This window comes from Mustela putorius, unplaced genomic scaffold, assembly GCF_011764305.1.
Source record: "Mustela putorius furo isolate JIRA1106 unplaced genomic scaffold, ASM1176430v1.1 tig00000743_pilon_pilon_pilon, whole genome shotgun sequence".
In the NCBI taxonomy this organism is placed as follows: Eukaryota; Metazoa; Chordata; class Mammalia; order Carnivora; family Mustelidae; genus Mustela; species Mustela putorius.
This window is the reverse complement of record NW_025421464.1, coordinates 3,091,826-3,118,099: the sequence shown is the minus strand read 5'-3', so window position 1 is coordinate 3,118,099 and position 26,274 is coordinate 3,091,826. Positions and strand designations below refer to the sequence as shown.

The window sequence follows — 26,274 nt, the reverse complement described above, 5'->3', positions numbered from 1 at the left end:
GGATGCCCCTGGAATAGAAGGTTTCTTGAAAACCATCGTCCCTGTGCTTTCCTAAGAAAGGGTACTTAATAGTTCCCCTTTAATCAGGCTCACAAGGTTTTTGTGTAACCTGAGGACAGTCTAGAGGCCTGCATTCCTTTTTGAAGAATCAAAGATTATTGTGAATCTTTGGTAACATTTCTAACTTGTATCCTCCTTCCTATCTGGAGGAAGAAAGAAAATAAAATTCTTTAAGGCACAACGAAAAGAAAGAAAGAAACACAGAGAGTTTACCATGAGTGCACCCTCACTCACCATAGGAAATTCTAGAGGATATAATTCCAAGAAGGAAAATAATCTCAGAAGAAAGTTCTGAGATGCAAGAAACACCAAAGGGCAAATTAAACATGTAAGTAATTCTGAGGGAATATTCACCGGGTAATCAAGGATGATATCTGATTTGTGGGATTAGGAAAACAATGAGCACCATAGTAGTTGATAAAGAGAGCAAATAATTTGGGAAAGAGTAATTGAAGGTAATAGAGTTAATACAATTAGGGAACATAACTTCCAAATTGGAGAATGGAGGTGTCCGCTGGTAAGACCTTTTTTTTTCTTTTCCTTTCTTTCTTTTTAAAAAGATTTTATTTATTTAATTGAAAGAGAGAAATCACAAGTAGATGGAGAGGCAGGCAGAGAGAGAGAGAGGGAAGCAGGCTCCCTGCTGAGCAGAGAGCCCGATGCGGGACCCGATCCCAGGACCCTGAGATCATGACCCGAGCCGAAGGCAGCGGCCAAACCCACTGAGCCACCCAGGCGCCCCAAGACCTTTTTTTTTCTTTTTAAAGATTAAAAAAAAAATTTATTTGACAGAGAGAGAGATCGCTCGAGAGAGGGAACACAAGCAGGGGGAGTGGGAGAGGGAGAAGCAGGCTTCCTGCTGAGCAGGGAGCCCAATGCAGGGTTTGATCCTAGAATCCTGGGATCAGGAACTGAGCTGAAGGCAGACGCTTAAGGACTGAGCCACCCAGGCAACCTGTAGTAAGACATTTAAAAAATATATTTTATTTGTTTGAGAGAGAGACAGAGATAGTGAGAGAGAGCACAAGTGGGGAGGAAAGGGAGAAGCAAGCTCCCTGCTGAGCAGGGAGCCCAATGTGGGGCTTGATTCCAGGACCCCAGGATTGCTACCTAAACCAAAGGCAAATGCTTAGCCAACTGAGCTACCCAGGTGCCCCTAGATGTTGTAATTATTTTATGTGTGTGTGTGTGTGTAATTATATATGATATATATAATATATGTATATAAATATATAAAATATATGAATATAAATATATATTTATATAAAATATATAATATAATATAATATATAAAAATATATTATAATCATATGTATAATTGTATATAATATGTAATATTATATATATATATATTCATTTATATGAATGTGGGCTCCCAGCCCAGCGTGGAGCCCAAGTAGGGCTTGAACTCACAACCCTGAGATTGAGACCTGAGCCAAAAACAAGAGTCAAACATTTAATTGACTGAGCAAACCCGGTGCCCCTTAAATATTTTTAATAGTTAATAAAAATTGAATGTAACCCTATCAAACAAACCATGTCAGTTCTCCGCTGAATCCCTGCCAGTATCCTCCAGCTTGGAATAAAATCTGGGTATATTTCCTTGTCTCAGAGAATCAGCATTGTCTGGCTCCTCTGACCTCTCTGCACCTTCTCCTTTGGTCATTGAACTAGAACCGTCCAAAGAGGCAAAGGTCTTTCCCACCTCAAGAGCTTTGCACAGACTCTTTCCTCTAGGCGTAACTGGCTCCTTGTTAACTTTTAGGTCTTACCTTGAATATACGTCCTGCCCTGATACTGTCCAGAAGGTCCTCCTGCCCCTTGTTGTCCTCTATCATTGTCGCCTATTCATTTTTTTTTTTTCAGGCACACATTAGGTTTGGTAATTATTTTAATTGTTTTTTTGTGTGTTTGTTTAAGAAAGACTCCTCCATTCGATTATAGATTCCATTAAGGCAGGACTGCCTTCTTCCTTCCTTCAGTCATTTTTTTTTTTAAAGATGGTTTTTAAAAAATTTTTATTTCCACTTTTAAGTATTTTTTTTAAAGATTTTATTTATTTATTTGACAGACAGAGATCACAAGTAGGCAGACAGGCAGGCAGAGAGAGAGGAGGAAGCAGGCTCCCTGCTGAGCAGAGAGCCCGATGGGGGGCTTTGATCCCAGGACACCGAGATCATGACCTGAGCTGAAGGCAGAGGCTTTAACCCACTGAGCCATCCAGGCGCCTGCCTTCAGTCATTTTTAAGTAGACTCCACACCCAATGTGAGGCTTGAACTAGTGACCCTGAAATCAAGAGTCCCATGCTCTATTGACTGAGCCAGCCAGGCGCCCCAGGACTGTATAGAGCTGTCCAAGGTCTATCCCTGGTACATACCACAGTGTCTCCGTCAGAGCTGGGCCTTAGCAAATATTTTTGAATGAATAAATAAATGAATTGATGTCAGATTGAGAGAGGAGGCCCAGGAAGTGTCTGTTTGATCAGAAAGGATGTGATTTTCCTATCCCAGCCCCACTAAACAAAATTTATTAAATAAAGTAAGAAGAAAAGAATGGCAGCTGTGGACGGCATCCTTTTAAGTGGAAACCAGAACTCTTTTCTGCTATTCACCACTCATTCATCAAACATTACTGGACTTTTACTGTTTATAAGGTCTTGTTGAGGGGCTTTAATAGTGGGCAGTACAGTGCCTGCCCTAACAGTGGGAGGGCGTTGGGTCCTGCCTGAAGGGATGAGGTGCTGAGCTTAGCCCCTCCCCCAGCCTTCAGCCTGGAAGACCATCTCCCTGGTTATCTTTCAGGGACCTAAGCTCCTATTGCTCTCCCTCAGCAAGCATTCATTCATTCACTTATTCATTCATTCATTCATTCAATCATGCCAGGCACTATGCTAGATAGATAGAGTTCCTGACCTCAGGGGGTGTCCTATCTAGTGGGGAGACAGGTGATAGGTAAACAAACATGGAAAGCATGAAGTACAAGCTGTGGAGGTAGTGCTTAGGATGGTCATGGGAGAATGTATTTTTTTCTCAACTTTAATTTAAACAAGCTTTTTTTTTCTTTAAAGATGTATTTATTTATTTGAGAGAGAGAGAGTGAGGGATGGCCTGGCAGAGGGAGGGGGAGAGAGAGAATCTCAAGCAGACTCACTGCTGAGCTCAGAGTCTAACGTGGGGATCAATCTCACAGCCCTGAGTTGAAATTGAGGGTCAGATGCTCAACTTACTGAGCCACCCAGGTGCCCCAATTTGAACAAGAATTTTAAGGAGGCAACCTGAAGGCATCTGGGTGGCTCAGTTGGTTAATCATCTGCCTTTGGCTCACATCATGATCCCAGGGTCCTGGGATGGAGTCCCGCATCAGTCTCCTTGCTCAGCGGGGAGCCTGCTTCTCCCTCTGCTCTTCCCCCAACCCCCGCCCCGTTTGCATGCTCTCTCTCTCAAATAAATAAATAGAAATCTTTTTTAAAAATTATTTTAATTTGTAATTAACATATAATGTATTATTTGTTTCAGGGATACAGGTCTGTGATTCATCAGCCTTACATAACACCCAGCGCTCACCATAATACATACCCTCCCCAATGTCCATCACCCAGCCACCCTATCCCCTCAACCCCCTTCTGTCCAGCAGCCCTCAGTTTGTTTCCTAAGATTAAGAGTCACTTATGGTTTGTCTGCTAAATAAATAAAAAAAATCTTAAAAAAAGGAGCAGCCTGAATCCCCCACACTGGGACAGCAAGATTAAAAAGTGTGAGTGTGACTTCCCTCTCCCCACCTTGGCTTAGGTGGGGAGTGGCCTCTTAAATGGAATGGGCTGCCTTCTGGAGAGATGAGAGCCCTGTTACTGGAGGCATCCAAGCTTAGGCTGGAGGGGGAGCTCTCAGGGATGCTACAGAGGGGCTTCTTGCTTGGAGTTGGGTAGGGATTTGGAGTTGGTGATATTTAATGGGTTCATCTTCTAACTCCCAAGACTTTAGGACACTAACATTCCTTTAAGTTCCACATGCCTACATGCTGTGAATCTGACCTTGACTAGGATCCTAGGGTAGGCAAAGCACTGTAATCAGAAATAACTTGGTTCATATTCAGGCTCTGCCATTTATTAACTGTATGACTTTGGACAAATTCCTTTCCCTCTCTAAGCCTTGTTTTCTACGTCCACAAAATGGAGATGATAAAGCCTGCCTTATCAGGCTGCACTGCAGATTGAAAGGTGCCGTATAAGGGAAGTACTTGGTTTGGTTTCTAATCCTATAGGGCACCATGGACTCTTAGACTTTGGAAGCCTGTCAACCTCCAATAAAATCCAGGGGCTTCTGGGTGGCACAGTCAGTTAAGTGTCTGTCTTTGGCTCAGATCATGATCCCAGTATTCTGGTATCAAGCCCCACATCAGGCTCCCTGCTCAGTGGGGAGCCTCCTTCTCCCTCTGCCTGTCACACCCCCTGGTTGTGTGCTTGCTCTCTCTCTTGCTCTCTCTCTCTCTCTCTCTCTCGCTTTCCCTGTCACATAAATAAATAAATCTTTAAAAAAAAATTAAAAAACCCCCAGTAAGCTCCAAACCTCTCCCAGAGTGCAGTATGATGCCCCAGTTGAGTCTTGGTGCCAGACTGACTGGACTTACCACTTCACGTCTCTAAGCCTCAGTTTCCTCATCTGTCTAATGGGGATAATAACAGGACCTACTTCCTAGGTTGTCTTGAAGAGTAAATGAGATGACCTCTGGAAAACAGTTATGTTAAGCAGTGGATCATGTAAACTCACATTATGGCTGCCATCATTGTGTCTGGGAGGCCAGGGATGTAGGAATTTCTGCTTCCTGTCTTGGAGCCCGTGCATAGAGGGCTCCCCCTTTGACTAGGGCACCAGACTCTAGGTCCAAGGGGTTGAGCCTGCAGGGCCTGCAGGGGCAATTTGAGACTAGTTAGCTGGGCGGCTCCCTTTCCTCTTCCCTTTGCCCTTCCCCCTCTCATTCCTTGGGACTGAACTGGTTTCCTCTGGGAGCTGTGCTGTGGGGTTTGGTGGGGAGCCAGGCCTCTGTGTGTGTGTGTGTGTGTGTGTGTGTGTGTGTGTCTGGAAGGCCAATTCCTGAGCTACAGCAGAGAAGCATCAGCTGACCACAGTGGAGGGGTAGGGTGTTCCGCCAGCTACTGGGGTCTGGGGGTGGGCTGATGGGCACAGCTGATGGGCATTGCCCATACTGTGTGATCACCAACACACACATAAAATACACACACATACTCATATATATGCACACATACGCATGTACATACACATATGCATACATCACTCTTTTTTGCTCGCTGTACCTCCTTTGCCCTTCTCTGCTAGCCTCCTCTTATTCCGCACACATCTCCTCTCTTCTTCCTCCCTTCCCATTATAACCATAGAAAACAGTCCCCCAGGGGAGGAATTCTGTATCAGGGCTCTTTCTCATCAAGTTTGTCTAGGCTCATTAAGTCTTTTTTAAGCAGGGCAATACGTGGGGGGACTTTTAAGGATCTGGCTCCCGGCTTTGGTCCTGGGAAAGGAGTCTGATCTCTTGCCCTCCCCTCGTTTCTCGCCTCTTGCTTGATCCCTCCTCCCCTCCCTCATAACCTTTAGAATGAAGCTTGCAAAAGCCAAATAGAATGTAATTCTCATTTATCACAAGTGCTTACCCTTACTTTTCTCAGGTTTGCTCTACCATCTTTTTTTTTTTTTTAAAGATTTTATTTATTTATTTGACAGAGAGATCTTTAGAGCATAAAACTAATACTTTTTTTTAAAAGATTTTATTTATTTATTTGATAGAGAGACAGCGAGAGAGGGAACACAAGCAGGTGGAGAGAGACAAGTAGGCTTCCTAGCAGAGCAGGGAGCCGGATGTGGGGCTCGATCCCAGGGTCCTGGGATCATGACCTGAGCTGAAGGCAGATGCTTAACAACTAAGCCACCCAGATGTCCCAAAACTCATACTTTTAAAATATCAATGCATAGGGACAACTGGCTGGTTCAGTCAGAAGAGCATGTGACGGGGCACCTGGGTGGCTCAGTGGGTTAAAGCCTCTGCCTTCCGCTCAGGTAGTGATCCCAGGGTCCTGGGATTGAGCCCCGCATCGGGCTCACTGCTCAGCAGGGAGCCTGCTTCTGCCTCTCTCTCTCTGCCTGCCTCTCTGCCTACTTGTGATCTCTATCTGCCAAATAAATAAATAAAATATTAAAAAAAAAAAGAACAGCATGTGACTCTTGATCTCAGGGTTATGAGTTCAAGCCCCGCATTGGGTATTAGAGATTGCTAAATCTCTATAGCTTTAGAGATTGCTAAACAAATTAACAAAAAACCACCTTAAAAAATATCAATGCATAATGCTGTATTTCTTCTTCCCCTCCCTCCTTCCTCTCTCACTTTGTCTCTTTCTCTCATTTACTGAATATCAGATATATATATACACGTCAGACCCCGTTTGTGTATTTGTGTTTTAGTTGTGTCTTTCCTGTTTTGATACTTATCACTCTAAATTAAAGCTATTTGACTGATGCCTGTTTTTCAAGATAATTATAACTTGTATTTTTTTTTTAGTGCTTACTATGTACAGGAATTGTGCCAAGCAGTTTACCAGCATTATTTTATTTATTTCTTATAATAATCCCAGGGATGGTAATTTCAATAATCTCATTTTATTGATTGTGAAATGGAAAGCTTAGAGTGTTAAATAAGTCACCCAGAACCACAGAGATAGAAAATGGCCTAGTGTAATGTGTCAGTTACATCTCAGTTAAGATGGGGTGGTGGGAAGAAAGGGCACAGTGAGCATTTGAACACAGAAAATCAGGATACAAAACCCATCTTCTTAACCACCATGGGGATCCTGCCTCTCAGTGGGCTGTGTGTCCTGTGAGGTGAGCTCCCATCCATCTTGTTTACAACTATCTTGTTGTAACCTAGTGCTTGTCTACCTAGCACTGTGTCTGGCATAGAGGGGATATTCAATATGTATTGCTGACTTAATTAATTACAAACTCATCCTTTGCTGCTAGGTGGGCTTCAGGAAGGAGTAGGAGTGAATGGGCTTGGAAACCAGACAGAGCCAGGTTAGAATAGAAGTTGGTTCTTACTAGTGCTGACTCAATTTCCCCATCTGTAAAATGGGAATAATAGGCTGTGCAGGGTGTGTGGGGTTTAAATGACAATGTCTGTAAATCAGCCAGCTCGTGTACCAATGTATAGCAAGCTGAATAAATGGCATCTGTGTATTATATGTACATGTGTATGTAATATACGTATTATGTATGTGGCCTCAGTGGATTTTTCCTGGTATAGAGTGGAGTCATTCCCTTGCAGTTGGACAGTTGGGCTGGTCTCTAGTTATTTGCAAACTTAAGTTTGCTGTGGACAATTGGTATATGTACCTGCTTTCCTATGAGTTTCCTTTTCCCCTTGTTCTACCTGAGGGTACAGGGAGTCTACATAGGGATGTAGTCCTAACTATTTATTGCCTAACACATCCCTGTTAGGAGTGGGAGCTGGAAAGGAGGGGCAGATATGAAGGCTGGATGAAGTGTGCGATTTGGTGAGATTTTTCTGGTAATGATCCCACCTCAATTTTGTATTTGGCAGCTGTCTGGCAGTGGTTCAGTGCCTAGGCACTGGTGTCAAACAAGACTCGTTTTGAGTCCACACTCTGTCCTACTCACAAATGTGTGATGGGTCAATTCGACCTTCTAAATCCAAGTTTTCCCAACTGTATAATGGGAGTGCTGTGAACTGCAGCTACTCCACAAGGCTAAAAGATAAAACAGGGACATCCTCAGATCTAGTCCTGGCCAATAGTAAGCATTCAATAAATAAAAGCGACTAGGGGTGCCTGGGTGGCTCAGATCGTGTTCCAGGGGTCCTGGGATGGAGCCCCAGCGGGGAGCCTGCTTCTCCCTCTCCCTCCACTCCTCCCCCTGCTGGTGCACACTCTCTGTCAAATAAATACATAAAATCTTTAAAAATAAATAAATAAAAGCAATCATACTGATTGCACAGGGGTCACAGTTTAAAATGCATTTTCACAAGCCGCCCTCTTAGCGCAGTAGGCAGCACAAGTCAGTCTCATAAAATGTATTTTCACGATTTAATCCTGACACAAACCCTGTGAGGTAGCGATTCTTGCCATCCCCATTTCATAGATAAGGAAATTGAAGCCAAGAGAAGTGAAGTGATGGAATCAGGGTCGACAAGGGGGTAACAGAGTGACACCCAGAGCCCCACCTTCCAGTTCTCTTTCCTTACACCAGGAGCTCTGGGCTCTCCTTCAGCCAGGTCTCTCTGAGAGTATGGGACTTCAGGCTTTTCTCTGTTCGACTGTTAACAGAACAGGTGGTTAATCGCTTAAACTCCCATCCAATTTCGAGGTGAGGACCGTGTCCACCCGCCCCCAAGCCTTTAACAGCTCGTAGCGTGCCCATCTTGGTGGGCGGGACCTTTCAGCGTTAGAAGCCACGCCCCCAGATAAGCCACGCCCACGGACCCAAGGCTCGGCCCCACCTCGGGAAACCCGCTCCTTCCAAACCCCGCCTGCGAAGTCCCTGGGGGCTCGGTATCTACACAAGTCCTGTCCCTGGAGGGCAGCTCTCCGCTATACAAAGCTCTGCCCCGACGCCCAAAGCCTTGCACCAGGATCCATGATTCCCTTTCTCCTGGGCTCCTACGCCTGTGAGCTACGGTGCCTGCCCTCGACGGCCTTGGGAGCTCAGAGGCTCTGTCGCAGGAACCTGCTTCCGATGCGAAGCCCCGCCCCTTTATGGCCCCGCCCAGCTCCTCACTTACCCGCCTCTCTCTTTATCTCTTGACCCCTACCTCCTACCCACAACGCCCGCAACCCTTAAGTACTCTTAAGCGGCATCCTTCAGGTCCTGGGCACCGCGGCGTCGCATCCACAGTTTGCCTGCGACCCCGCCCCTCTCCGTAGCCACACCCCCTGGACAGCCCCGCCCCCGAGGCTCCACCCCCAGCGGCCCGGGGTAGTAGCGGCTGGCCCAGTCGGGCCCCCGCTGCCCTCTGCCCTGGGCGCTTGGTCGGAGCCGGCCGGGCACTGCGGGGCAGGGCGAGCGCGGCGGCCCGGGGGCTCGGAGGCGAAGATGGCGTCAGGCAGACGCTCCCCGCGCACCGGGCTGCTGGAACTCCGTGCCGGGGCTGGCTCGGGGGCCGGCGGCGAGCGGTGGCAGCGGGTGCTGCTCAGTCTGGCGGAGGACGCTCTGACCGTGAGCCCCGCCGACGGCGAGATCGGCCCGGAGCCTGGCGCCCCGCGGGAGCCGGAGCCCGCGCAGCTCAACGGCGCCGCCGAGCCTGGCGCTGCGCCCCCGCAGCTGCCTGAGGCTCTGCTGCTCCAGCGGCGCCGCGTGACGGTGCGCAAGGCCGACGCCGGCGGGCTGGGCATCAGCATCAAAGGTGGGCGCCGGGGGCACCGAGGGCATGGGGGTCGCGGTGTCTGTGGGGCCGCCGAGGGCGCAGGGGTCGCGGAGCCTGGCAGCCTACGGAGGACGCGGAGTTGGAAGACTTCTGTCTAGGGTCAGGGAGGGTGTCCGAGGGGACAGAGGGACCGAGGACATCGGGAGCACCAAGGTCGGAGGGTTTTCGGGAGACGGAGGCCTAAGTCTGAAGGCACAGGTAGAGCGGGTGGGGGCGCAGCAAGGACAGGTGGGTGGGGAGTTCTGTGAGGAGGCATTGAGATGTCAGAGTTGCGTGGACATCAAGGACAAGAGGGACGGTAGGAGAGCAAAGGATGGAGAAAAGGGATTGAGGCCTGGGAAGCTACTGGGCAGGAAGGAGGAAGTCCCTGAGACACAACCAAGGTGGAGGGGAGGGGTAAGGCTTGAAGTTGGGAGCCCAGGTTTGGAGGCTTGGGTAGAGGCACAGGCTGGGTTCACAGACAGGGGTCCAGGAAGGACCTAGAAATCTGAGGACCCAGGACCCTGTGTATTTAGGCAGAGGGTCCTGGGCTTGAATTTCCTGATCTGGCCATCATCACCTTGCACATAATTGAGAGGAGAGCACACAGAGTTGTTACTCCTCTCTGAGAAATCTCAGCCCCCAATACTGAGCGATTTCTTTAGGAAGCACGGGGATTGTGTTTGAGTCCTGGATCTGTGTGAACTTAGACAAATCACTTCCCGTCTCTGGACTCTAGTTTCCTCACTGTATGTTGAGGCTGATGATAGAGTTGTAAGGTTTCTGTGAGAACTGGAGTCTGAAGTACTCACCCTGCAAACACACAGTAGGTGCTTGGTTAATTGTTGCTGTTAGATGAGAGGAAAAAAGGAGGCCAGGAGAGACTCCCAAAGCAACTAACCACAGTGCTTAAAATCCCCGTATACTCCCAGCAGCTGGGTTCACTATGCCTACCCATCTGCTTCTCGGGGTGCTGTCTGCCTTGGGAAAGGATGTGAGCTCTGGTATCACCTTGGATATGCACTCTTCTCTCTCCCCAGTGCTGGGTCTATTCATTGGTGTCTCCAGAGCCTTTGGCCTGGGTGAGAGGGTAGGGATGGTGAGAACTGAGCCACCACTGTGTGCTGAATGCTGTGTCTGGTGCTCTAGGCTTATGATCCATTTCATCCAGGCAACAAGTGGTAAAAAGTGGGGAGCATAATATCCATTTTGCAGGTGGAAAAACCGAAACTCAGAAAAATAAAACCATTTTCCCAGGCTCAAACAGTGAACGACAGTGCTGAGATTTCAACCTCGATTATCAGACCTTTAGAGAGTAGCCACGGATTTGGTTCTTCCCCATAGAAGGGCACATTCCCAGATAGCCGACCAAAGGAATCGAAAAGGGAGAAAGGGGGAAGACAGAGAATGGACACCAGTCTCGTCCCTAAACTCCAGAATGGGAGAGGGCAGCAGATCAATCCAGAAATTATACACTCAATGTGTTAAAGCAGAAAGGAACTTAGAGTTAATATAGAGTTCCATTTTATAGATGGACAAGCTGAGACTTGGAGAGGAGACAGACTTTCCAAGGTCGCATAAAGTTACTCCTTAGCTCCATACTGCCAGTTGGGAGTGAAGGTACTTTTAGGAGGGGTCAGGGGAAGTACCAGCTCCATTCTGTTCTTCTTGGATAAAGCCTGGGCTCTTGTTTCCATGGTGACCGCCCTCTGAGGGTCCAGCCCAGCTGAGGCAACCTGGAATGATCATAGCTTCAAACTGAACTGAAGTCCCTAATTTCTGGTGGGAGAGAGCAGATATAAATAGAAACCCATTCCCTGGGGCACCTAGGTGGCTCAGTGGGTTAAGTGTCTGCCTTCAGCAGAGGTCATGATCTTAGGTTCCGGGGTGGAGCCCCGCATCAGGCTCCCTGCTCAGTGGAGAGCCTGCTACTCCCTCTCTCTCTACCCCTCCCCCTGCTTATGCTCTTTCTCCCTCTCTTGCTCTGTTCAAATAAGTAAATAAAATCTTAAAAAAGAGAGAGAGAGAGAGAGAAAGTAACCCATTCCTTTCTAGGCTTAAATCCTGTGTGTTGCGGTGAGCAAACTGTTGGGCCCGTGGGGGGGCCAGGGGAGGTGTTCCAGTCTGACCTTTGCCACCAGTTTGTTGTGTGACCTTGAAATAATGACCTCCTCTTTATGGACTACTAGTTCCTCATCTTTAGTAATCTGGGTTCGACCAGTAATGTGGTATCTGAGAGCCTTAGTTACAGTCAAGCATAGGGTTAAGAGTGTTGCTTCTGGAGCCGGGAGACCTAGGTCCAAATGCTGCTTTCCTGCCACAAGCTAGCTGAATGACCTTGGGCAAGGGGCTTCTCTCCGCACTTCATTTTTCCTGATAGGAGACTGAGCATGCATATGTGATTGGGATGTTGTGAATATACAGTGAGACAACATTGAGAGCATTTAGCATGGTGCTTGGCCCTTAGTATATGAAACTAATGCGAATTATTATGTCTATTTCATATTTTAAAAGGATATTCAAGAGCTTAGCACTTAGCAATAAAGTGATTCAGTAAGATGTACTAGCTTTTTTTTTGTATCAGAGATGCAATTTGGATAGGCTTTTGAAATCTAGACTTTCAGGCCTTGATTTTCAGCTGGGTCCTGGACTGTAAAGCTTTCCAATTGCTGAAGAGATCCTTGGGTGGGGGGCATTGCAATAACGGACTTCTATCTTTACTCCAGGATAAAGGGTATCAGTGGGTTACCCCATTGTGGGAAAGTTGCCTAAAATACAAAATATTTAAGAAAAAGTGACTGAAGCACTTGTAAGTTGTTCAAACACGGATGAACACCCAAAGTGTTTAGCCAAAGATCCAGTGACCAAACTACATTATGAATTTAGAACATGATTTATTAGTGTCCTAGAATCCTAAGACTCATTTCTGAGATCCTCTTTCCTCTTTCATCCCTGCTCTCCTGGCACTGGGCTGGGCACCATGGTAGGCCTTCAGAAATAATTTTGCCTTCATGTACTCTCAAGCATTCAAGTGTCTGCCTCAGTTTCTTCCTCTTTTTGTGCCTGTGCAGGGGGCCGGGAGAACAAGATGCCTATTCTCATTTCCAAGATCTTCAAGGGCCTGGCAGCTGACCAGACTGAGGCCCTCTTCGTGGGGGATGCCATCTTGTCTGTGAATGGGGAAGACCTCTCCTCTGCTACCCATGATGAGGCGGTACAGGTCCTGAAGAAGACAGGCAAAGAGGTGGTGCTGGAGGGTAAGCACTGGGGACCCCAAGGGTGTTATTCTTTTTTTTTTTTTTTCCAAGGGTGTTATTCTTTCCTCTGCTTACCCCAGGCTTCAAGTGGCCCCCGCCCAGCAGTGGGGGCTGGGAGGTGGGCCGGGTGGAAACAGAACTCGGGGACCCGCCTTGACACAGAATTGGGGTGGTGGTGGGAAAGCTGACACAGAGACAGACAGACTTAGTTTTCCTTTCTTCTCTTTCATTCCCTAGCTCTGTAGACTTGGGCAAGTCATTTCATTTCCCTGAGCTTTGGGTTCCTCATCTGTAGAACAGGGAGGTAACTTCTGTCTTGCTGGGTTGTGTGATCAGGGCAAAACAGACCTGGTAGGATCTGCCACCCTGTGAGTGAATCAGGGAAAGAGAGGAGCAGGGAGGGACTGAGGAAGGGGCAGCTAATATTCTCTCTTGAGGGAACTGGAGAGCTTCCAGCTACAGGGACCCTGAAACCCTGGGACCCATGCTCCCTTGGGAGAAGACTTGGCCTTTATGTTGCAGAACGTCAGATCCTTCCAGGAAGGATCAGAGAAGAGTCTTGAAGGGAGGACGTTGGTGGTTCCCCTCTGCTATCCTTGCACTGTGTGGTCTTGGATGAGATTGCCTTCTTTGAGCCTCGGTTTCCCCATTGGTTGCGATAAGCCTCTTGCTGTGGCTGTCCCATATCTGCCTTTTGCCATCTCTCTCAGGAGGTTTCTGCTTTGCTTAGCCCTTTCTTCAAACTCCCCTCTGTCAATTCCGGAAGCTGTGGGGGCCTGAGGAATGTGTGTTTGGCTCTTGGCCCAGAACAGGCACAGGGAGATGGCGGGGGCTGATGGAGAATGCCATGGCCAGCGAAGCTGCTGAGCTGAGCCCCAGGCCTGGATCCTCATAGATTGCCTTTGTGTCCCCAAACAGGTCTCTAAGAGGCCACAGAAACAAACAGGCTCTGGGGGATCTTTGGCATGCTCGTGGCCCTGACCTTGGTTCTCTCTCAGTTTTGTTTTATTTTTACATTTTCAGTGTATGTCTTTAAGTGCCACTGGTGCATTTTTAAAGTATATACTTTTTTTTTTTCTAAGTGGATAGATCTCTATTTTTTTAAAAGATTTTATTTATTCATTTATTTGACAGAGAGAGAATGAGAGAGTGAGCATGAGATGGGGAGGGTCAGAGGGAGAAGCAGACTCCCCCGTGAGGAGGGACCCCGATGCGGGACTTGATCTGGAACTCCAGGATCATGACCCGAGCCGAAGGCAGCTGCTCAACCAACTGAGCCACCCAGGCGCCCCTAAGGATACACTTAAAAAAAAAAGTCAACTCTGTGTTCTTGGTCCTTGAAGCTTAAGTGTAACAGTCATATTTTAACAGCAAAGTTAAATAACAAGATCACTGATAAATGATAGAGATAAAAGAGACTCTCCCTACACTATGCCTCATTACTTTGGTATTTATAGCCAGTAATGCAGCTGAAACTCATCAAAATGTCATATTTGGGTTGACTTGAGAAGATCTCTTAGTTTCTGCTATTTGAAAGTTTAATCTGGAGGTGGTAAGATTTCTACTGTAGACACATTCCTAATCTACACGGAGGTCCTCCTCCCCCTCTCATCTTCAGATGGAGAATGTCTCTCTATCTGAGTTCTCAGCGTGGGTCATTCTGAAAAAATAACATCTTTGAGTGTTGGAAGCTTGAGGCAACTCTTGGCTTCAGGAGCTAATACCCAAGCCTTCTGTATCATTCTGGTACTCCATTTCTTCCTTACTAAGCCAAGAAACACTTACAGACACCTGCTATGTACCTGGTGTACAGAGCATTGGGTCAGAAGCTAAATCTGACCCAGGCCCTCTCCTGAAGGAGCTCATCATCTTGTGGAGGAGATAAAATGTAAACACTGTCTTGTTCATACAAACTATTTAAAAATCAGTTTCTTTTTCTTTTTCTTTTTTTTTAAAAGATTTTATTTATTTATTTGACAGAGAGAGATCACAAGTAGATGGAGAGGCAGGCAGAGAGAGAGAGAGAGAGAAGCAGGCTCCCTGCTGAGCAGAGAGCCCGATATGGGACTCGATCCCAGGACCCTGAGACCATGACCTGAGCCGAAGGCAGCGGCTTTAACCCACTGAGCCACCCAGGCGCCCTAAAAATTAGTTTCTAAACTCTGTCTGCTCTGTGATCAATTTCTGGCCTTGGGTAAGACCCTTGCCTTCTCTGGCCCTCAGCTTCCCTAGCAGTTGGGATTGGACTAGATGAGAGATGATCAATCGCTTTCATCTTCAGTGTCATCTTTCCTGGTGGATACTGGGAGACATGTATCTGGAAGGACTGGGAAGTCTTGTCTGGGCTCAGCAGAAAGGAGCTGGAAGTGATTAGCCATGTCTATCATGGGTACAGTAAGGAATAGAAATAACATGTGTACTGCTCTAGGATTGAGGGTCTGTAGCCATTACATTTTCTGAGACTTTTCCTAGGGTGAGATCTTTCCTTGGCAAAACTTGCCCCCAGTCTCTGGCTGGAACCTGGCCTATCTCTTGCCCAAAATAGGATGTGACACACGGTAGGCACTCAATAAATATTAGTAACTTACCCTCCTCCTATCACATTTATTTAGAATTGGTATTATTTCCTTCTGGAATGTTTGGTAGCATTCTCCAAGGAAGTCATCTTTATAGAAAGGTTTCTTTTTTTTTTTTTTTAAGATTTATTTATTTTTAAAGATTTTATTTATTTATTTGACAGAGATCACAAATAGGCAGGCAGAGAGAGGAAGGGAAGCAGATTCCCTGCTGAGCAGAAAGCCCGAAGCGGGGCTCGATCCCAGGACCCTGGGATCATGACTTGAGCCAAAGGCAGAAGCTTTAACCCAGTGAGCCACCCAGGCACCCCTGGTTTATGTCTTTTTAAAGAATTTGTCCATTTCATCTAAGTTAACACATTTATTTTATTATAAAATTTTTAAAAAGATTTTATTTATTTATTTGACAGAGAGAGATCACAAGTAGGCAGAGAGGCAGGCAGAGACAGAGAGAGGAGGAAGCAGGCTCCCTGCCAAGCAGAGAGCCTGATGTGGGACTCAATCCCAGGACCCTGAAATCATGACCAGAGCTGAAGGCAGAAGCTTAACCCACTGAGCCACCCAGGTGCCCTTTATTATAAATTTGACAACTAAAAATTTGGCAAAATAGATTTGTTTATAATCTTCCCATATTATTCCTCCCTTTTGGATGCAAGTGCTCTCTGCTTTCTTTTTCTTCCTCCTTTATACTGCTCTGCTCAGTGGTTTTTTTTTTTTTTTTTTTAAAGATTTTATTTACTTATTTGACAGACAGAGATCACAAGTAGACAGAGAGGCAGGCAGAAAGAGGAAGGGAAGCAGGCTCCTCGCTGAGCAGAGAGCCTGATGTGGGGCTCGATCCCAGGACCCTGGGATCATGACCTGAGCCGAAGGCAGAGGCTTTAACCTACTGAGCCACCCAGGCACCCTTATTATAAATTTGACAACTAAAAATTTGGCAAAATAGATTTGTTTATAATCTTCCCATATTATTCCTCCCTTTTGGATGCGAGTGCTCTCTGCTTTCTTTTTCCTCCTTCTTTATACTGCTCTGCTCAGTGGTTTTGAGGGGAATCTCAGTCTAGTGGCAGGGGTTGGGGGGAACAGCTGAGTGAAACTACCAGATTACAGATGTGTCATAGGTGCTGAAGTGGGATCTGTCCAGGGATGCGAGGAGGCAGGGGTTACTTCTCTCTGGATAGGCAGGAAAGGCTTCCTGGAGGCGGGATGCTGGCACTTTATGAACAACAAGCAGATGTGGGTATGGGGTGGGGAAAGGACATTCCAGGCAGGGAAGCTCTGTGAGCAGGACCTCAAGGGGGTGAAATGACTTGACTTAGCTGGGGAACTGCCTGTGAACTAATTAGGTATATCTGAGCCGAGGGCGTGAGGGAGTAGAGAAAGAGGAGGTTGTCCAGACTGAGAGCCTTTAGGGCCTTGAATGCCAGGCTAAAGGCATTTGGACTTCCCCCGGAGGAAAACAGAGAGCCATTAGAGGGGGTGCAGCACATGGGCATATCTGGGTTTTAGCAGCATCGGCCTGGTTTGAAGGAGGCAGAAATAGATACAGAATGGCAGTGAGGAAGCTGGGACCATAGACGAAGGGGATGGTGGTGGTTTGTCCTAAGCAGGCTTGGATAGGAGGAGGAGTGTGGAGGTGTGGCCTTCTTGTAAGTTTTTTCCAGCCTTTTCTTGTTGAGTCTCTTTCAAGCTACTTTCGGAGCCCAGCAGCCTTGGGGAAGGGTAATTCCACCCAGTTCAGCCAGGGACAGGCCTTGGGATCGGAGTCTTTGAATTGCCAAAGTGACCTGAGGAGCCTGGAGGATTTGAGGGAGCTGAGATGTTGGGATGTGGTTGTTCTTGAGATATGGGGGAGCTTGTGGGGACGCTAAGGATCTGGCAGCTTCAGCTGTCTGGACTCAGGACTCTCTGGGCCTCAGTTCCTCCTTGGAGGCCAATTCTAGCCACATTGTTCAAAATTCCCCACCCCCATCCCACTCCTGAGGCCAGATCCAGGGGGCATGGAAAGATGGCCTGTCCTGTGGATGTGAACCTGGCAGGGCAACTGGACATCATTCCTGAGGCCTGGGGCTCAGTGGGTATTGAGCCCCCTGAGAGCATTCTAGAAGGACAGATGTCACTAGCTAACTCTGGGTGGCAGCCTACTTCCCTGGCCTAAGTCAGGGGTTCAGCTGGGCCTCATTAACCCTGGCCTGCCTTGTAGGCCCTTTCCTCTGCTAGGTCAGGGGTTTGCACAAATGTTTTCAGCTTGTTCTCAGCCACAGGGATGTGTTTGTGATCAGAGTCTGGGCCCAAGCTGGCAGCCAAAACGCCTCTGTCTGCTGCTTAGAGAGGCCCATTGTGTGCAGACCTGGAGCCAGGGCCAGCTTAGGCCCTTGGAGACCAGGCCTGGGGGAAAATCAAGAGACAGCCAAATGCTGTCCACCCCCTCCACCCGCTCCACCCCCATTGTGGCTGGCAAGATAGGGACAACAGAGAGCCTGTGATGCATTAAAAAATAATACTAAAGGACAGAGGCACCTGGCTGGCTCTGTTGGTAAAGCATGTCACTCTTTTTTTCTTTTCTTTCTTTTTTTAAAGCTTTTATTTATATGAGAAGGAGAGAAGGCGCATGAGTACAAGCAGGGGTGGGGGGGCAGAGGGAGAGGGAGAGGCAGGCTCCTCAGGGAGCCCTAACTGGGGCTCTATCCCAGGACCGCAGGATCATGACCTGAGCCAAAGGCAGGCACCTAATTGACTGAGCCACCCAGGTACCCAATCACTCTTTTTTTTTTTCAAAGATTTATTGAGGCACCTGGGTGGCTCAGTCGTTGGGCATCTGCCTTCATTTCAGTTCATGATCCCAGAATCCTGGGATGGAGCCCCATGTCGGGCTCCCTGCTTGGCGGGAGGCTTGCTTCTCCCTCTCCCACTCTCCCTGCTTGTGTTCCTTCTCTTGCTGTCTGTCAAATAAATAAATAAAATCTTAAAAAAAGGGGCGCCTGAGTGGCTCAGTGGGTTAAAGCCTCTGCTTTCAGCTCAGGTCATGATCCCAGAGTCCTGGGATCGAGCCCCGCATCGGGCTCTCTCCTTGGTGGGGATCCTGCTTCACTTCCTCTCTCTCTGCCTGCCTCTGCCTACTTGTGATCTCTCTCTGTCAAATAAATAAAATCTTTAAAAAAAAAAATCTTAAAAAAAAGATTTATTTTTTTTATTTGAGAGAGAGAAAGAGAGAGAGAGAGAGAGAGAGAGAGGAGGGGTGTGAGCAGGGGGAGGGGCAGAAAGAGAGGGAAAAAGTCTTAAGCCTACTCCACTCAGAGCCCAGAGCCTGTGGTGGGGCTTAATCTCACAACCCTGAGAGCATGACCTGAGCCCAAACCAAGAGTCTGACACTTAACTGACTGAGCCACCAGGTGCCCTGTGCATGTTACTCTTGATCTTGGGGTTGTGAGTTTGAGCCCCACATTGGGTGAAGAATTAGTTAAAAACAAAAATCTTTAAATACTAATAATACTAAAGGATAATAAAAGTCAGTTTCAATACTTTATACAAAATAGAGAAGGTACATCCCACATAAAGATCAAACTTTTTTTTTTTTTTAAAGATTTTATTTATTCATTTGAGAGAGAGAGAGAGAGACAGAGAAAGCACACAAGCAGGGGGAGAGGCAGAGGGAGAGGGAGAAGCAGGCTCCCCGCTGAGCCAGCTGGAAGCCCAATGTGGGGCTTGCTGAGCCAGCTGGGAGCCAGATGTGGGGCTTGATCCCAGGACCCTGGGTTCACGACCTAAGCCAAAGGCAGACACCCAACCATCCAAGCCACCTGGGCACCCCATGATCAAACTTTTAAAAGACAACACTCATAGAGTAGCATGTCCATAAATATTCATGATAAAAGGCAGTATGGTGTGGGTACCTCAGTCAGTAGAGTGTCCATCTCTTCATTTTGGCTCAGGTCATGATCTCAGGGTCCTGGGATGGAGCCCTGTGTCAGGCTCTGCATTCAGCACAGTGTGCTTGTGGATTCTCTCTTTTCCTCTCCCACTGCTCTCTCCCTCTCTCTCTCTAAAATAAATAAATCTTAAAAAAAAAAAAGCAGCATAGAATGATAGCATTTCTGTAAGCCCCATTTTACAGACAAGGTTGCTGAGGTTTGCTGAGCATAAATAACTTCCTTCGGGTCATACGATTAGTAAATCGACTGAATTCAAACTGAGGTCTGTCTGGTTGCTGAGGCCACTGTTGCTTCAGCCTTGGGTAACACATACCTTGCATGGTTATTTGCAAGATTAAAAACTAAAACACACCAAGGCCAGTGCTCCTAGTAGGTATTCGATTATTTAGTTTATTTGTTCTTTTTAAGGGCGGGACCATGCATTTGAAGTACAGAGCACAATGTCTTTCACATGTAAGCATTCAGTGAAATGTCAGCCTCTCTCATCTTTATGTCCCCAGCAAGCCCTCAGTGTTATTTCCTCCAGTGAACCTGAAGGTCTTTCAGGGCAAGACTCCTGTGCAGTTTGTCTCAGAGCCCTGCACCTGGCACTGAGCCCAGCGGCACGAATTAGCTTCTGGTCAGTAGGGATCTGTCCCTGGGGTACATCTCTGACCCTTTCTGCTTTACCAGAACCTTGTCAATTGCGGTTGGCTTTCCTAATTGTTTCAGATGGGGCTTAGAGCTCAGGCCGGGCTTGTTGAAGTCCTGAGAATATCCATGGTGAGTCCTTGGGACTCCTGCCGGCTCCTTCCCTGGGAGATGGGCGCTGCCAGGTGTCCTGCCCAAAGTCTAGCTTAATATCACAGCTGTTAAAGGAGAGGCTGTCAAAGGAGAGACCGAGTCACGGATGCAGCTAATCTGAAGCTACCCTGCTTGGCTTAGCCACATGATGCCGTGCCCCTGAGACACCTGAGGGACTTCTGAGTGGAGCCCCCATCTAGTCCTTCCATGGCCACTAGACCTGTTGTTCTCAAGGAAACATTTATTTTTTTAAATTTTTTAATAAGATTTTATTTATTTATTTGGCAGAGAGAGACACAGCGAGAGAGGGAACACAAACAGGAGGACTAGGAGAGGGAAAGCAGGCTTGCCACAGAGCAGGGAGCACGATGCGGGGCTCAATCCCAGGACACTGTGATCCTGAGCCTAAGGCAGATGCCCGATGACTGACCTGCCCAGGTGCCCTTTGTTCCCTGGATCTTGATTAAAATGCCTGTGGGGTCTCTGGAGACACGTTCTGGCCTCCATTAGCTGTGTGAGCCTGGCTGCCAATGGTGGTGGAAGAAAAAATGACGATAATGATGGTGATGGTGGTGTCTGCTGTTTATTGAGCCACCAGCAATATGCTGGGCACCGTGCTAGGTGCCTTCCATATGTTTTCTCACTGAACCCTCAAAACCACCTCTGTAACTTAGGCTTGTTATTTGTCCCATGGTGCGGATGAGAGCACTGAAACTCAGAGAGGTTTTGCTGTTTTCCCAGGGTTACACAGTGGCAGAAATGGATTTGGGCTCGTATCTGTTAGATATAAGAACTCATGTTTTTAAGTATTTATGATGCATTGCAAGTCATGTCACCCCTGTGAGACTATTTATTCAATGTATCCAACTGTTACATAAGGACAGGGACCTTTATTGAACTATTGCCATTAGGTGAAGATGTGTGTGAAAGTCAGGCTTGGCGCTCATTCTATGGTGGGCTCTCAGTAAGCATGACTTCCTCCCAGTACTAAGGTCCTGGAGTCCTTTGCTTATTGAGGTGACAAGAGCTTCATCTCCGGATCCTGTCTTACATGGTTTGGAATGTGCTGATACATGTATATATATATATAGTATATATATAGATATTTAAATTTTCATTTAAATTCAATTTAGTTAACATACAGTGTATTATTAGTTTCAGAGGTAGAATTTAAGTGATTCATCAGTTGCCTGTAGCTCCCATACGGTGCTATATTTTTGAAAGAAAAGTAGATTTTTAAAAGATGTAGAAAAGTAAAATATAAAAAACCTGAGGAGAATGTAAAGCAATTATCTTCTTCATCATCTTCTTCTTCTTCTTTTTTTTTTAAAGATTTTATTTATTTATTTGACAGAGGGAGAAAGAGCACAGGTGGGCAGAGAGGTAGGCCAAGGGAGAGGGGGAAGCATGCTCCCCACTGAGCAGGGAGCCCAATGCGGGACTCGATCCCAGGACCCCGGGATCATGACCCGAGCTGAAGGCAGACGCTCAACCGACTGAGCCACCCAGGCGCTCCCTCTTCTTTTTTTTTAAGATTTTATTTATTTGAGACAGATAGAGTGCACAAGTGGGGTGGGGGGAAGCACAGAGGGAGAGGGAGAAGCTGGCTTCCTGCTGAGCAGGGAGCCCAATATGGAGCTCTATCCCAGGACCCTGAGATCGTGACCTGAGTTGAAGTCAGACACTTAACCGACTGAGCCACTCAGGTGTCCCAAGCAATTATCTTCTTCTAGAGATAATTGCAGTTGATATTTTTACACTTTCAGAAAGTTTCCATTTTTGTTTTGATCATTTAGCAAGTTGAGGACCAATTTCCAACTTAGTGCATGTAACTGTCTCATTATTATTATTATTTTTTAAGATTTATTTTATTTATTTATTTGACAGACAGCGATCACAAGTCAGTGAGAGGCAGGCAGAGAGAGAGGAGGAAGCAGGCTTCCCACAGAGCAGAGAGCCTGATGCTGGGCTCGATCTCAGGACCCTGGGATCATGACCTGAGCTGAAGGCAGAGGCTTAATCCACTGAGCCACCCAGGTGCCCCTGTCTCATTACTTTTAGTGGTAGTATAGTATCTCTTTATTGGGATTTGTATATTTATTTAACAAGTATTTACTGATGCCCTGCTCTGCACTAGGACTTGATGTTGGTGCTATGGACATAGCTCTGAACAAGACTGAGTGGTCTGCTAGTCAGAGAGCTCCCATCTCATACTTAGCAGCCCCTACTCGTGGACATTCAAGTTGTTCTTAGCCTTTTGCATTATAGACAATGGTGCCGTGAGCTCTCTGTGGACCTGTGAGCATTTATCTGAAGCGAGGTTCCTGCACAGGGTGTTGTGAGGTCAAAGGGTTCACTTGCCTTTAGGATCTTGACAGATGGCATCTGTTGTACTGCTCGAGGGTGTGGTAAAGTGAGATTGTCATGCCGCAGAGTGTGGCAATGCAGGCTCTGTTGGTCAGGCCTGATGCAGGGCCTGCCAGGGGCTGGGAACTATTTATAACCCAGCCTTGCTAGACCAGCAGAACCTAAAAGGTCGCCCCTTCCAGAGCCTTTAGAATCCCACATCCTCTCCAGACCATCCTTGGCAAGCAGGTGGGCAGCCTCAACATGAGTCTTCACAATACCTACTCAGAGAGCTGGCGCATCCATGCCCATCATACAGGCAAGGAAAATGAGGCAGAGAAACCTTGGGACTGCCAAAGCCAGAGAACTGGAGACAGGACCTGGACTGAAAACTTTGCCTATCACTGTTTCCTGGGCCTATCCCATTAGATAGTCATACTAAGAACAGCAGCAAAAAATAGCCACAAGGCAGTTTATTGAAGACTTGGTCTTTGCTAGGCAGGGCAAAGTGCTTTACTGGTATTGAGTCTTTACTGGTATTGAGAAATGGATCTATTTTAAAGATTTTATTTATTTATTTGACAGAGAGAGAGGAGGAAGCAGGCTTATCCACGGAGCAGAAAGCCCGATGCGGGGCTCGATTCCAGGACCCTGGGATCATGACCTGAGCTGAAGGCAGAGGCTTTAACCCACTGAGCCACCCAGGTGCCCCAAGAAATGGATCTATTTTACTCCCATTATAATGATGGAGAAATTGGGGCACCTGGATGGCTCAGTAGGTTAAGCAGCTGACTCTTGATTTCTGCTCAGGTCATGATCTCAGGGTCATGGGATCAAGCCCCGTGTTGTTCTCTGGGCTCAGCACAGAGGCTGCTTGAGAGTCTCTCTCTCCTCCTCCTCTTTCCCTCCTTCTCCTCCCCTCCACCCTCCTTGCACGTGATGTCTCTCTCTCATTCTCTCTAATAAAATAAAATAAAATAAAATAAATCTTTAAAGATGAGGAAATAGAGGGTCACAGAAGTCACAGATGTCAAGTCACTTGTCCAAGGTCACCGAGCAAAGAAGTTACACCCAAACCTGCCTCACTCCAGAGCCCACACTCTCCAAAATGAGAAGCCCCAGGTCTGTCTAAATTCATTCATTGAACAAATTTCATACTTACTGATTACCTAGTATATATGTCAGGTACTATACTAGATTCTGGGGTACCCTAGTGCATAAGAAAGCAAGTCCCTGCTCTCATGGAACCGACATTTTGGCTGGAGGAGAGAGTCTCTAGCCTAGTAAACAATTGGATCTTAGATCACTTGATTTTGGCCAGGGCCAAGTAGGTGAGTGCCCACTGAACAGACAAGGGATAGCTTGAGCTTAGCGGATGGGCTTTACTCAAGACTCAAAGCCAGGACGTTCAGTCACAAGCATTAGTGAACACTGGGATAAGTACTGGGGATACTGGTTGAGCTAAAATGGATGTGTCCCCTTCTCTCTGCAGCACATTTGCTCCTCCCAGTTTTCCTGGGCCAGGTGAATGATCCTGCCCTGTTTCAGTTCCTTGTGTTCCTGGGGGAGTCTTTTTCCTGGATCCTTGGGGCCAGGCCTGGGTCCTGTCTCTTCTTGGCAGAGCTATAAGGGAACGGGGCCTCTGGAAGGGTCAGGGTGCCCTATGTTTGTGTGTCTTAGCTTCCCTGAGGAGGATGGATCCAAGTATCACTGATTCACCAGGCTCCTGGGTCAGGGGCTTGGCTGGGGAGGGTGTGGACCAGCTGGGCTTATCTTTGGAGTCTCAAGAATGCTGACCACAGGGCCGTCAGCCCTCAGGCCACTGCCTTTGGCTAGCCCCACCCTGCCTGGGCGGGTGACTCAGGCAGAAATCAGAGCAGGGAGGAGGCCTCTGAGCTGGGCTATTTATGGCCACATTCTGGGGCCCCCTGAACCCCACCCCCACTCTGGGACAAGCCAATTGGTTTGTGAAACCCAAGCCCTGTTTTGGGCATCGGCTTGTGTGCTGTCCATTTATAGTAAGTTTCTGTGGGAAAGGAGAAGGAGGACCCAGTTCTGGGACAGCCTGGGTGAGCAGGGGCTCTAAGTGGTTTCTCTGGCTTCCAAAGTTGACAAATGTTCATTTGCCAAGCATGTAGCATAGGAGATCCCTGCTGGATTCTAGGGACACAGAGATGAGTCAGATGAGGTCCATGCCCTCACAGAGCTCCCAGCCTATTGGGGGACACAGACTTCCACACACACATACATAGGAGAGTGGGGTGTAGGAGACTGCAGAAGTGATGGGTGTAGTGGATCCAGAATGGGCATCTGGGAAGGCTTCCTAGAGGGGTAATGGAACTGGGCTGGGCTGTGGCACCTTCTCTCCCTTGAATGAACCTGTCATACCTTGGCATTCATTTCTTCATTTACAGAACACTGACTCCTGGTTCAGCTCCAGTCTATTTTCCGTCCTCTAGGAGCTCCCATTTTGGTGAGAGAGACCCCCAGCATACGAAGTCTCAGCAGAGTTCTAAGAAGGGCAGGGGTGGCTGGTAGGTAAGAAACTCATATTTCTTGAGTCCCTTACCTCTGCCACATGGTTTATATCATCTTATTTAATTCTACATCTCTCTGGGGGAGATATTGTTATTCCTCTTTTATTGACTTGCAGAACAAGGCCCAGGCCAGTGAATTTCCTTGTCCTTGGTCACATAGCTAGACAGCACTGGAGCTGGAATACAAATCCAAGATTTGTAAATCTGAGCTATATACTGAGGTGCCTGGGTGGCTCAGTCAGTTAGGCGTCTAACTCTTAATTTTGGTCAGGTCATTATCTCAAGACTGGTGAGATCGAGTCCTGTGTCAGGCTCCACCCTCAGCACAGAATCTGCTTGAAATTCTTTCTCCCTCACCCTCAGCTGCCCCCCCATCTAGGACATGCGCACACATGCATGTGCACACACACACTCTTGTCTCTCAAATAACTAAATAAAATCTTAAAAGAAACCCCAAAAAACTGTGTACTATGAGCATTCTGTGCAGAGAGAACATTTTCAAAAGAGTGCAAGTTTGGACCATCCCAAAGGTCTAAACACTTCTACTTACTTGGTTAGAACTTAGTCATGTGACCACACCTAGCTGCAAAGGAGCCTGGGAAGTGTGGTTTTTCTTCCAGGCGGCATGGGCATGGTTCTATAAGCCAGGGGAAACAGGAGAGCATGGATGTTGGCATGCATCCTGAAGAGGCCAGGATCATTAGACTAGAGGGTGAGATTAGGGATGTAGCAGGAGGTGAAACCAGAAAGGTAGGCAGGGCTTAGGTCCTAGAGAGCCTTGGATTTTGATGAAAGGTACAGGGGAGCCAGAGCAGGACTTTGTGCAGGGGAGCGGTGTGGCCAGTGACAGCAGGGGGATGTATCAGTTGAATCTCCCCTCCCCATACAGGGTGGGGGGTGGGGAGTGGGGAGGCTGTATTAATCCGGAAGCTTTTGTCTGCAAGTAACAGGAACTCAATTCAAAGGGGTTTAGACAGTGAAGGAAATGAGTTTTCCTCAGAAAACCTAAAAGCAGCATGGCTACATGGTATATTAGTTTAAGGCCTCACCATCCTCAATGTGTTGAGTCCTTGTGCTCAAAAAGTGACTATCATTGCTCTAGGACCAACCCCCTCCCAGCAACTTATAAAGGCTAGAGAGAGGAGAGAAAGGGAAGGGAGTGTACTTTCCTTCAGTTCTCATTGGCCAGAATTGTATCATCTGCCCCTTTCTAAACCAATCACAAGGAAGAGGGATGGAAGGATCATGGTTAGCTTTGACCAACCATGATTTTCTTCCTTGTTTGGGAAGAAGCCAAATCTGTGGGGCTCAGGATTCTGTTAGCAATGAGAAAAGTGGGGGGGAATGGTTTGACTATTAGTT

At 47.4% G+C, this 26,274-nt stretch overlaps 1 protein-coding gene across 1 annotated transcript in view; it reads left to right on the top strand.

Moving 5' to 3' along the window:
* Positions 1 to 9,033: 9,033 nt before the first annotated feature.
* SNTA1 (syntrophin alpha 1) overlaps positions 9,034 to 26,274 on the top strand; it is a 29,169-nt gene continuing 11,928 nt past the window's right edge. The window contains exons 1-2 of the mRNA XM_004746622.3: positions 9,034 to 9,481; positions 12,553 to 12,738. Coding sequence (XP_004746679.1) covers positions 9,172 to 9,481; positions 12,553 to 12,738 — 496 coding nt within the window. The 5' untranslated portion in view covers positions 9,034 to 9,171. The remainder of the gene's footprint in view (positions 9,482 to 12,552; positions 12,739 to 26,274) is intronic.